At 70.2% G+C, this 11518-nt stretch overlaps 1 protein-coding gene across 2 annotated transcripts; it reads left to right on the forward strand.

Moving 5' to 3' along the window:
* Nucleotides 1-2208: 2208 nt before the first annotated feature.
* Nucleotides 2209-8394, forward strand: PEA15 (proliferation and apoptosis adaptor protein 15). 2 transcript variants are annotated; one of them, XM_075724395.1, is made up of 3 exons: nucleotides 2209-2380; nucleotides 7390-7545; nucleotides 8330-8394. In XM_075724395.1, the coding sequence occupies exons 1-3, from the start codon at nucleotides 2209-2211 to the stop codon at nucleotides 8392-8394; spliced, it is 393 nt and encodes a 130-aa protein (XP_075580510.1). The 2 variants fall into 2 exon arrangements, with proteins under 2 accessions (XP_075580510.1, XP_075580511.1); XM_075724396.1 differs by having other exon boundaries at nucleotides 2209-2314.
* The last annotated feature ends 3124 nt before the right edge of the window (nucleotides 8395-11518 follow it).

The raw sequence follows: 11518 nt of genomic DNA on the forward strand, positions 1-11518 counted from the left end.
TCCGTGGGTCCGTGACTGTTTCCCGGGTGGGGTGGGGGGTGCGGGGGCGGCCCCGTCCCACGCGCGCTGCTCCCCTGCACAAAGGCCGCTTGTGCCGGGGCTGGGGGCGGGGGGGGGGGGCGCGGGGGGGGGGTGGGGGCCCTCCTCCCCGTCCCGCCATCGCCACCCACCCAAAATCACGGGGGGGGGGGGGGGGGTTAGAGGAGCCCCCCCCCCACACCTGGCCGGAGCGGGGGAGACAAAGGCGGGAAGGAACCGGCCCCCCCGCGCCCTGCCCCCCCCCGCGCCCTGCCCCCCCCGCCGCCCCCCGCCCGCCCTTGAATGGGCCCCGTGGGGCCCCGCCCCTCGTGCATATTCATGAGCTGATTTGCATGGGAACACTGAATGGGGGGGGGGGGGGTCCCGCGGGGGGGGGGGGGGGCGCATCTCCCACCCGGGGGCCGCGGCGCGGGGGACCCAGGGGGGGGGGGGGCGGCCTTTTGGGGGGGGGGGGGGGGTGTCCCCGCCCCCCCCCCGCCCCCCCCCCCCCCCCCCGGAAGCATCGAGGCGTCCGGACCGCGGGCTGAGTCATGGGCTGCCTTAAAGGGGCCGCACACGGCGGGGGGGGGGGGGCACCACGCGGGTGGGGGTGGGGGTGCACGCGTGTGCGCACGTGGGGTGGGGGTGTCTGCGGGGGGGGGGGGGTGGGGGGGGGGGGCTCGCGCATGCGTGCACGTGCCGGGGGTGAGCAGCGCGGTGGGTAGCGTGTCCGTCTGTCCGTCTGTCCGCGGCCCGTGCCCCCCCCCCCCCCCCCCGCGCACCCCCCCCCGTGTCCGTGTCTCCCCCCGTGTCTCCGTGCCCCCCGTGGGGTCCCCGTGTCCCCCCCCCCCCCCCCCGGCGGCACCCGTGGGTGCCGCCGGGGGGGGGGGGGGAGGACACGGGAGGACACCCCCCCCCCAAAAAAGGGGGGTCGGGGGGGTTGGGGGGGTTGGGGGGGGGGCTGTGGTCCCCGTGGCAACCGCATCCCTGGGGTGGGTGGCGGCGGTCGCCATGGCAACTGAGGCGCAACAGGAGATGGGGGCCAGGGGGTGACACCCCCTCCCCCCCCCCCCCCCCCCAAACCTGGCCCTGGGGGGGCCCCTGGTGCCCCCCACCCCAGGGTGCGCAGAGCCAGGGGGTGCAGGGGGTCAGGCCCCTGCCATGGGGGGGGGGCAGGGTGCGTGGGGGGCACCCCAAAGCCGGGGGGGGGGGGCACCCCAAAGCCAGGGTGTGGGGGGGGCACCCCAAAGCCAGGGGTGTATGGGGGGGGCACCCCAAAGCCAGGGGGTGCATGGGAGGGGGGGGGGGTCACCCCAAAGCCTATTGGGGGGGGTGACCCCAAAGCCAGGGGGTGCATGGGAGGGGGGGGGGTCACCCCAAAACCAGGGGGTGCATGGGGGGGGCACCCCAAAGGTGTATGGGGGGGGGCACCCCAAAGGCAGGGCGTGTATTGGGGGGGGGTCACCCCAAAGCCTATTGGGGGGGGGTGACCCCAATGCCAGGGGGTGCATGGGAGGGGGGGGGGTCACCCCAAAGCCTATTGGGGGGGGTCACCCCAAAGCCAGGGCGTGTATTGGGGGGGGGGTCACCCCAAAGCCTATTGGGGGGGTCACCCCAAAGCCAGGGCGTGTATGGGGGGGGTCACCCCAAAGCCTATTGGGGGGGTCACCCCAAAGCCAGGGCGTGTATGGGGGGGGTCACCCCAAAGCCTATTGGGGGGGGTGACCCCAAAGCCTATTGGGGGGGGGTGACCCCAAAGCCAGGGCGTGTACTGGGGGGGGGGGGGTCACCCCAGAGCCTATTGGGGGGGGGGGTGACCCCAAAGCCAGGGCGTGTATTGGGGGGGGGGGGTCACCCCAAAGCCTATTGGGGGGGGTCACCCCAAAGCCTATTGGGGGGGGTCACCCCAAAGCCAGGCCGTGCGTGCAGGCGGCACCGGGGCGGGCGTGCAAGGCCGGGGGGGGGGGGGCACACGCAGCGCAGCCCCCGCCAGCGCCCGGCGGGTCCCGCCGTCCCCCCCCGTCCCCCCCCGGCCCTGTCACATCCCGTGAGCGTCACATGAGTCACGGGCCAGCGCAGCCCGGCTGGCGCGGCGGCGGGGGGGCCGCGGGGGCGGCGGGGGGCCGCGGCGGCGGGGGGGGGGTGGCAGCGGCTGAGGCCGGGCAGCTCGTGACGCGGGTGGCGCCAGCCATGGCCGAGTACCGCAGCTTGCTGGAGGAGCTGGCGCAGAACATCACGGCCGAGGACCTGGAGCAGCTGAAGTCGGCCTGCAAGGAGGACATCCCCAGCGAGGAGAGCGAGGCCATCGCCACCAGCCACCACTGGTTCGCCTTCCTGGAGAAGCACAGCAAGCTGGACAGAGGTGAGACCCCCGCCCCGGGGCGGCCCCCCGCCCCCGGCCCTGTGCCCTCCCCTGCTCCACAGCCCTGGCCACCGCCCCTCTGCCCCCCGCTCTGGGCTGCATCCTGGCCGCCGGCTCTTCCTCGGCCCCATCCCGCTCCCCTGATCCTCATCCCGGTCTCCATCCCCATCCTGGTCTCCATCCCCGTCCTGGTCTCCATCCCTATCCCGGTCTCCATCCCCATCCCGGTCTCCATCCCCGTCCTGGTCTCCATCCCTGTCCCGGTCTCCATCCCCATCCCGGTCTCCATCCCCGTCCCAGTCTCCATCCCTATCCTGGTCTCCACCCCCGTCCTGGTCTCCATCCCCGTCCTGGTCTCCATCCCCGTCCTGGTCTCCATCCCCGTCCCAGTCTCCATCCCCGTCCCAGTCTCCATCCCCGTCCTGATCTCCATCCCTGTCCCAGTCTCCATCCCCGTCCCAGTCTCCATCCCTATCCTGGTCTCCATCCCCGTCCTGGTCTCCATCCCTGTCCCAGTCTCCATCCCCATCCTGGTCTCCATCCCCATCCTGGTCTCCATCCCCATCCCGGTCTCCATCCCCGTCCTGGTCTCCATCCCTGTCCCGGTCTCCATCCCCATCCCGCTCCCCTGATCCCCGTCCCGGTCTCCATCCCTATCCTGGTCTCCATCCCCGTCCTGGTCTCCATCCCTATCCCGGTCTCCATCCCCATCCTGGTCTCCACCCCTGTCCTGATCTCCATCCCCGTCCCAGTCTCCATCCCTGTCCTGGTCTCCATCCCCATCCCGCTCCCCTGATCCCTGTCCTGGTTTCCATCCCCATCCCGGTCTCCATCCCCATCCTGGTTTCCATCCCCGTCCCGGTCTCCATCCCCGTCCCGGTCTCCATCCCCGTCCTGGTCTCCATCCCTGTCCCGGTCTCCATCCCCATCCCGCTCCCCTGATCCCCGTCCCGCTCCCCTGATCCCCGTCCCGGTCTCCATCCCCGTCCCGGTCTCCATCCCTGTCCTGGTCTCCATCCCCGTCCCGGTCTCCATCCCTGTCCTGGTCTCCATCCCTGTCCCGGTCTCCGGCCCCGGCCCCTCCTGAGCCCTGGCCCTGTCACCTGTCCCCTGGGCTCTGGCCCCGTCCCTGGCCCCCTCGCCCGATCCCCATCCCGCTCCGTGACCCCTGGCCCTGCCCCCCCCCCTTCCCTGTCCTGTCCCCCATCCCTGTCCCCATCCCTGTCCCCTTCCCTGTCCCCATCCCTGTCCTCATCCCTGTCCCCATCCCTGTCTCCATCCCTGTCCCCCATCCCTGTCCCCCATCCCTGTCTCCATCCCTGTCCCCCATCCCTGTCCCCCATCCCTGTCCCCATCCCTGTCTCCATCCCTGTCTCCATCCCTGTCCCCCATCCCTGTCCCCATCCCTGTCCCCATCCCTGTCCCCCATCCCTGTCCCCCATCCCTGTCCTCCATCCCTGTCCCCCATCCCTGTCCCCCATCCCTGTCCCCCATCCCTGTCCCCATCCCTGTCTCCATCCCTGTCCCCCATCCCTGTCCCCCATCCCTGTCCCCATCCCTGTCTCCATCCCTGTCTCCATCCCTGTCCTCCATCCCTGTCCCCATCCCTGTCCCCATCCCTGTCCTCCATCCCTGTCCTCCATCCCTGTCCTCCATCCCTGTCCCCATCCCTGTCCCCCATCCCTGTCCCCCATCCCTGTCTCCATCCCTGTCCTCCATCCCTGTCCTCCATCCCTGTCCCCATCCCTGTCCTCCATCCCTGTCTCCATCCCTGTCCTCCATCCCTGTCCTCCATCCCTGTCCCCATCCCTGTCTCCATCCCTGTCCCCCATCCCTGTCCCCCATCCTTGTCCCCATCCCTGTCCCCCATCCCTGTCCTCCATCCCTGTCCCCATCCCTGTCCCCATCCCTGTCCCCATCCCTGTCCCCATCCCTGTCCTCCATCCCTGTCCCCATCCCTGTCTCCATCCCTGTCCTCCATCCCTGTCCTCCATCCCTGTCCCCATCCCTGTCTCCATCCCTGTCCTCCATCCCTGTCCTCCATCCCTGTCCCCATCCCTGTCCTCCATCCCTGTCCTCCATCCCTGTCCCCCATCCCTGTCCCCCATCCCTGTCCTCCATCCCTGTCTCCATCCCTGTCCCCCATCCCTGTCCCCATCCCTGTCCCCCATCCCTGTCCCCCATCCCTGTCTCCATCCCTGTCCCCCATCCCTGTCCCCATCCCTGTCTCCATCCCTGTCCCCCATCCCTGTCCCCCATCCCTGTCCCCATCCCTGTCCCCCATCCCTGTCCCCCATCCCTGTCTCCATCCCTGTCCCCATCCCTGTCCCCCATCCCTGTCCCCCATCCCTGTCCTCCATCCCTGTCCCCATCCCTGTCTCCATCCCTGTCTCCATCCCTGTCCCCATCCCTGTCCCCATCCCTGTCCCCCATCCCTGTCCCCCATCCCTGTCTCCATCCCTGTCTCCATCCCTGTCCTCCATCCCTGTCCTCCATCCCTGTCCCCCATCCCTGTCCCCATCCCTGTCCCCATCCCTGTCCCCCATCCCTGTCTCCATCCCTGTCCCCCATCCCTGTCCCCCATCCCTGTCCCCATCCCTGTCCCCATCCCTGTCTCCATCCCTGTCTCCATCCCTGTCCCCCATCCCTGTCCCCCATCCCTGTCTCCATCCCTGTCCCCATCCCTGTCCCCCATCCCTGTCCCCCATCCCTGTCCCCATCCCTGTCCCCATCCCTGTCCCCTCTCCTGGTTCCAGTCCCCGTCCCTGCTCACCTCTGTCACCTGCTGCCAGCCCTGCTCCCGGTCCCAGTCCCCCGCCTTGGTCCCCGTCCCCAGGCCCAGTCCCCACCCCGGCCCCTGCCGCGTGCTCCGGTCCCAGCCCTCGTTCCTCTCCTTTGTCCCCTCTTCCAGTCCCTGTCCCCTGGGATTGCTGTCCCCTGCCCTGGTCCCCATCCCTGCCTGCTCCCTGTCCCCAGCTCCCGTCCCTGCCCGGGTCTCTCCCTGTCCCCTGCTCTGGTCCGCGTCCCCATCCCCTGTCCCTGTCCTCGGGCACCCTTTGCAACGCCGCGCGGGTGGCCCCATCCGTGTCCCCATCCGTGTCCCCATCCATGGCCCCATCCGTGTCCCCATCCATGTCCCCATCCATGTCCCCATCCATGGCCCCATCCATGGCCCCATCCGTGTCCCCATCCGTGTCCCCATCCATGGCCCCATCCATGTCCCCATCCGTGTCCCCATCCGTGTCCCCATCCGTGTCCCCATCCGTGTCCCCGTCCGTGTTCCCATCTGTGGCCCCATCCATGTCCCTGTCCACATCCCCATCGCATCCCCATCCATGTCCCCATCCACATCCCCGTCCGTGTCCCCATTCATGTCCCCGCGTCCCCATCTGTGTCCCCATGTGTGCCCCATCCATGTCCCTGTCCATGTCCCCATCGCATCCCCATCCGCGTCCCCATCCATGTCCCCATCCACGTCCCCATCCGCGTCCCCATCCATGTCCCCATCCACGTCCCCATCCGCGTCCCCATCCATGTCCCCATCCACGTCCCCATCCGCGTCCCCATTCATGTCCCCATGTCCCCATCCGCGTCCCCGTCCGTGTCCCCATCTGTGTCCCCGTCCATGTCCCCGTCCGTGTCCCCATTCATGTCCCTGTGTCCCCATCCGTGTCCCCATCCGTGTCCCCATCTGTGTCCCCATTCATGTCCCTGTGTCCCCATCCATGGCCCCATCCGCATCCCCATCTGTGTCCCCATCTGTGTCCCCATCCGTGTCCCCATCCGTGTCCCCATCCGTGTCCCCGTCCGTGTCCCCATCTGTGGCCCCATCCATGTCCCTGTCCACCTCCCCATCGCATCCCCATCCATGTCCCCATCCACGTCCCCATCCACATCCCCGTCCGTGTCCCCATTCATGTCCCCGCGTCCCCATCCGTGTCCCCATCTGTGTCCCCATCCGTGTCCCCATTCATGTCCCCATCCATGTCCCTGTCCATGTCCCCATCGCATCCCCATCCGCGTCCCCATCCACGTCCCCATCCGCGTCCCCATTCATGTCCCCATGTCCCCGTCCGTGTCCCCGTCCGCGTCCCCGTCCGTGTCCCCATCTGTGTCCCCGTCCATGTCCCCGTCCGTGTCCCCATTCATGTCCCTGTGTCCCCATCCATGTCCCCATCGCATCCCCATCTGTGTCCCCATCTGTGTCCCCGTCTGTGTCCCGTCTGCGTCCCCATCCGTGTCCCCATCCGTGTCCCCATCCACATCCCCATCCGCATCCCCATCCGCGTCCCCATCCGCGTCCCCATCCATGTCCCCATCCATGTCCCCATCCGTGTCCCATCCGTGTCCCCATCCACATCCCGTCCATGTCCCCATCCGTGTCCCTATCCGTGTCCCCATCTGTGTCCCCATCCATGTCCCCATCCGTGGCCCGCCCGCGGCCCCATCCGCGGCCCCATCCACGTCCCCATCCGCGTCCCGTCCGTGTCCCCATCTGTGTCCCCATCCATGTCCCGTCCATGTCCCCATCCACATCCCGTCCGTGTCCCCATCCATGGCCCCATCCATGGCCCCATCCGCGTCCCCATCCGCGTCCCCATCCGCGTCCCGTCCGTGTCCCCATCCATGGCCCCATCCATGTCCCCATCCGTGTCCCCATCCACGTCCCCATCCGCGTCCCGTCTGTGTCCCCATCTGTGTCCCCATCCATGTCCCGTCCGTGTCCCCATCCACATCCCGTCCGTGTCCCCATCCATGTCCCCATCCGCGTCCCGTCCGTGTCCCCATCCATGGCCCCATCCATGGCCCCATCCGCGTCCCCATCCGCGTCCCCATCCGCGTCCCCATCCGTGTCCCCATCCGCGTCCCGTCCGTGTCCCCATCTGTGTCCCCATCCATGGCCCCATCCGCGTCCCCATCCGTGTCCCCATCCGTGTCCCCATCCGTGTCCCCATCCGTGTCCCCATCCGCGTCCCGTCCGCGTCCCCACGGCGTCCCCGTCCCCGCAGACAACCTCTCGTACATCGAGCACATCTTCGAGATCTCGCGCCGCCCCGACCTGCTGACCATGGTGGTGCAGTACCGCACCCAGGTGCTCAAGATCTCCGAGGAGGACGAGGTGGACACCAAGCTCACCCGCATCCCCAGCGCCAAGAAGTACAAGGGTGAGCCCCCCCCGTGCCGGGACACCGACCCCCAGGGCAGGGACACGGACCCCCCCCCCCCGGTCCCCAGGGCAGGGACAGGGACCCCCCAGGGCAGGGACAGGGACCCCCCTGTGGTCCCCAGGGCAGGGACAGGGACCCCCAGGGCAGGGACATGGACCCCCCCCCGGTCCCCAGGGCAGGGACAGGGACCCCCCTGTGGTCCCCAGGGCAGGGACAGGGACCCCCAGGGCAGGGACCCCCCCCCGGTCCCCAAGGCAGGGATAGGGACCCCCAGGGCAGGGACAGGGACCCCCCCCCACCGGGACAGGGACCCCCCCCAGTCCCCAGGGCAGGGACAGGGACCCCCCCCACCGGGAAAGGGACCCCCCCACTCCCCAGGGCAGGGACAGGGACCCCCAGGGCAGGGACAAGGACCCCCCCCGGTCCCCAGGGCAGGGACAGGGACCCCCCCCACTGGGACAGGGACCCCCCCAGTCCCCAGGGCAAGGACAGGGACCCCCAGGGCAGGGACAGGGACCCCCCACCCTGGTCCCCAGGGCAAGGACAGGGACCCCCAGGGCAGGGACAGGGACCCCCCCGTGGTCCCCAGGGCAGGGACAGGGACCCCCCCCCACCAGGACAGGGACCCCCAGGGCAGGGACAGGGACCCCCCCACCGGGAAAGGGACCCCCCCAGTCCCCAGGGCAGGGACAGGGACCCCCAGGGCAGGGACAGGGTCACTTTGGATGGGGGGGGGACACAGGGAGAGGCCCCCGCTGACCCCCCCCCCGCGTCTCGGCAGACATCATCCGGCAGCCCTCCGAAGAGGAGATCATCAAACTGGCCCCCCCACCCAAGAAAGCCTGAGAGGGGGGGGCGAGGAGGAGGAGGAAGAGGAAGAGGAGGAAGAGGAGGAGGAGGAAGGCTGTGGCCCCCCCCGCTCCGTGTCCCCCTGCCACCTCTCCGGCCCTGGGACGCGGGCAGGTGGGGAGGGGGGGCTGGCACGGTCACTAACAAAGTCTTAACGCCCCCCCCCCTTACCGGGGCCGGGGGGGCTGGGCGGCTCTGCGTGTGCGTGGGTGTGCACGCGTGTGCGTGGGTGTGGACGTGTGGGTGTGCACGTGTGTGCGTGTGGGGGGGGGGGGGGGGGGGGGGGCGCTTTGCTATTCCCAGGGGACCCCCCTCCCCCCACCCAAGCCCTCACTGGGAGGGGGGGGGGACAAACAGGACCAGGGACCACCACCCCCCCCCCCCTCCAGGGACGGGGACCCCCAGGGCAGGGACGGGGACCCCCAGGTCAAGGCCAGGGACCCCCCGGTCCAGGCCAGGGGCCCCCCCCAGTCCCCAGGGCAGGGACGGGGACCCCCAGGTCAAGGCCAGGGGCCCCCCCGGTCCAGGCCAGGGGCCCCCCCGGTCCCCAGGACAGGGATGGGGACCCCCAGGGCAGGGACGGGGACCCCCCGGTCCAGGCCAGGGGCCCCCCCCAGTCCCCAGGACAGGGACGGGGACCCCCAGGGCAGGGATGGGGACCCCCAGGTCAAGGCCAGGGACCCCCCGGTCCAGGTCAGGGGCCCCCCCAGTCCCCAGGACAGGGATGGGGACCCCCAGGGCAGGGATGGGGACCCCCAGGTCAAGGCCAGGGGCCCCCCCGGTCCAGGTCAGGGGCCCCCCCGGTCCCCAGGACAGGGATGGGGACCCCCAGGGCAGGGACGGGGACCCCCAGGTCAAGGCCAGGGGCCCCCCCAGTCCCCAGGACAGGGACGGGGACCCCCAGGTCAAGGCCAGGGACCCCCCGGTCCAGGTCAGGGGCCCCCCCAGTCCCCAGGGCAGGGACGGGGACCCCCAGGTCAAGGCCAGGGACCCCCCGGTCCAGGCCAGGGGCCCCCCCAGTCCCCAGGGCAGGGACGGGGACCCCCAGGTCAAGGCCAGGGGCCCCCCCAGTCCCCAGGACAGGGATGGGGACCCCCAGGGCAGGGACGGGGACCCCCAGGTCAAGGCCAGGGACCCCCCGGTCCCCAGGACAGGGACGGGGACCCCCAGGGCAGGGATGGGGACCCCCAGGTCAAGGCCAGGGGCCCCCCCAGGTCCAGGTCAGGGGCCCCCCCAGTCCCCAGGGCAGGGACGGGGACCCCCAGGACAGGGACAGGGACCCCCAGGTCAAGGCCAGGGGCCCAGGACAGGGACAGGGTCACTTTGGATGGGGGGGGGGGACACAACACAGGGAGAGGCCCCCGCTGACCCCCCCCCCAGCCCAGGTTGTGGTTGGGGGGTGACAGGCACCGGGCCCACCCCCACCCAGCACAGGGGGGGTTCCGGTGCCGGGCGGGGGCCCGAGCGAGGATGGCGAGGCTGAAGGACAGGGCAGGTTGGGAGGGAGGCGAGCAGCAGGGCTGGGGGGGGGGGGGGCTTTGCGGACCCCCCCCAGGCGGGCTGGAGGATGGTGGGAGTTGGTCAGGCCTCAGCCCCATGGGGAGGGGGGGGCACGTCTGCAGCGTGACACCCCCCCCCGCCCCCCGGGGGCTGTGGCAGGTGGGGGACGAGGAGGTGACGTTTTGGGGGGGCAGCGGGAGCCCCTGCGCAGGGTGGTGATGTTTGGGGGGGGGGGGGACACGACCCCAGGCCCCCGCCAGCAGTGGGGGAATCCCCATTGGAAAGACCCCAAACCCCCAGTTTTTGGGGGGGGGGGAGAGAACTGGCAGCCCCCCCAAACCAGTCAGACTGATTTGGGGGGGGGGGGAACGGGGGGGTCCTTCCAGCCTCCCCCAGTGCCGTACTGGGAGGGAGGGGGGCACCGGACTGGGAAAACGGGCACAGCCCCATTTGTGTGTGCGTGGGGGGGGGGGGCGGGGGGGGGGGTCTTTGGGGGTTCAGCTCTAGCTACTAACCAGGGGGGGCTAGCAGGGGGGGCACTGGAGAGAGTATATGTTAATATATTTTATTTAATAAAAGCTAAAACCCGCAGAGCGCCTGCGTGCGGCCGCCGGCTCTTGTGTCCCCGCCCCCCCCCCCCCATGTCCCCCCCCCCCTTATTTATTGTCTCCAGGCCAGGGACCCCATCCATTCCCCCACCCCCCCCGCCCCAAACTGTGTCTTTTGGTGCAAAACGACTGTTCGGGACCCCCCCTCTGCATCCTGGGGGGACGGGGAGGGGGACGGGTGACACGCCGGTGTCCCCCACCCCTACGGGGACCCTCCCTGTTCCCCCTACCCCCCCCCCAATTCCCAATCCCCCCCCCCCCCCCGACCGTGCTGACTGTGTACAGATCTCTCATAAACGGACGGAGATGAAAGCTGCTCTGGAGGGTCGCGTGGCTCTGTGAGGGGGGCGGTGGGGTGAAAATGGGGCGAAAAGGGGCAAAAATGGGCAAAAAGACCCCCCCCCGGGGACTGGGGGGCTTGGGGACACGGCGGCCCCAGGGCTGGGGACAACTCGGGGACACGGGGAAGGGGACACACAGCCCTCCACCTCTCTCTCCGTTGGTTTTTATTGCATTTATATATAATATATATTCAAACTTTTACAATAATTTTAACTTGATAACATCCAAGTTCGATTTGGTTTTAATACATATAAAATTAGGCCTCTAACAGTGACGGGGAGCCCTCGCCGCCGCTCCCCCCCCCCCCTCCCCCCCCCCCCCCCAAGAAGAGATCTCCTTAAAAGTAACAGAAAATTCGGGGACCTCCCCGGCTCCTGGGGGGCTCCGGCCGCTGCCCCGGGGGGGCCGGGGGCGCGGGGAAGGGCCAAACCAAGTGCAAATCACTGATATGTACAAACTAGACAAGCATCTCTCTGCAAACACCCCCGGGGGGCAGGGGGGGAAGGGGGGGGTGCAGCCCCCCCGGGGGGGGCCGGAGCCCCCGGGGAAGAGGGAGCCCTGAAAAGGCGAGGGCCGACGCCAGGGAGGGGGCCGGGTCCCCCCCGAAAGAGCGGGAGAGGGGAGCAGGGGGCCATGTTAGTACAAAAATCCCCCGCGCCCCCTCCCTCCGT

The sequence above is a fragment of the Pelecanus crispus genome, chromosome 22 (assembly GCF_030463565.1).
Source record: "Pelecanus crispus isolate bPelCri1 chromosome 22, bPelCri1.pri, whole genome shotgun sequence".
NCBI classification, from domain to species: Eukaryota; Metazoa; Chordata; class Aves; order Pelecaniformes; family Pelecanidae; genus Pelecanus; species Pelecanus crispus.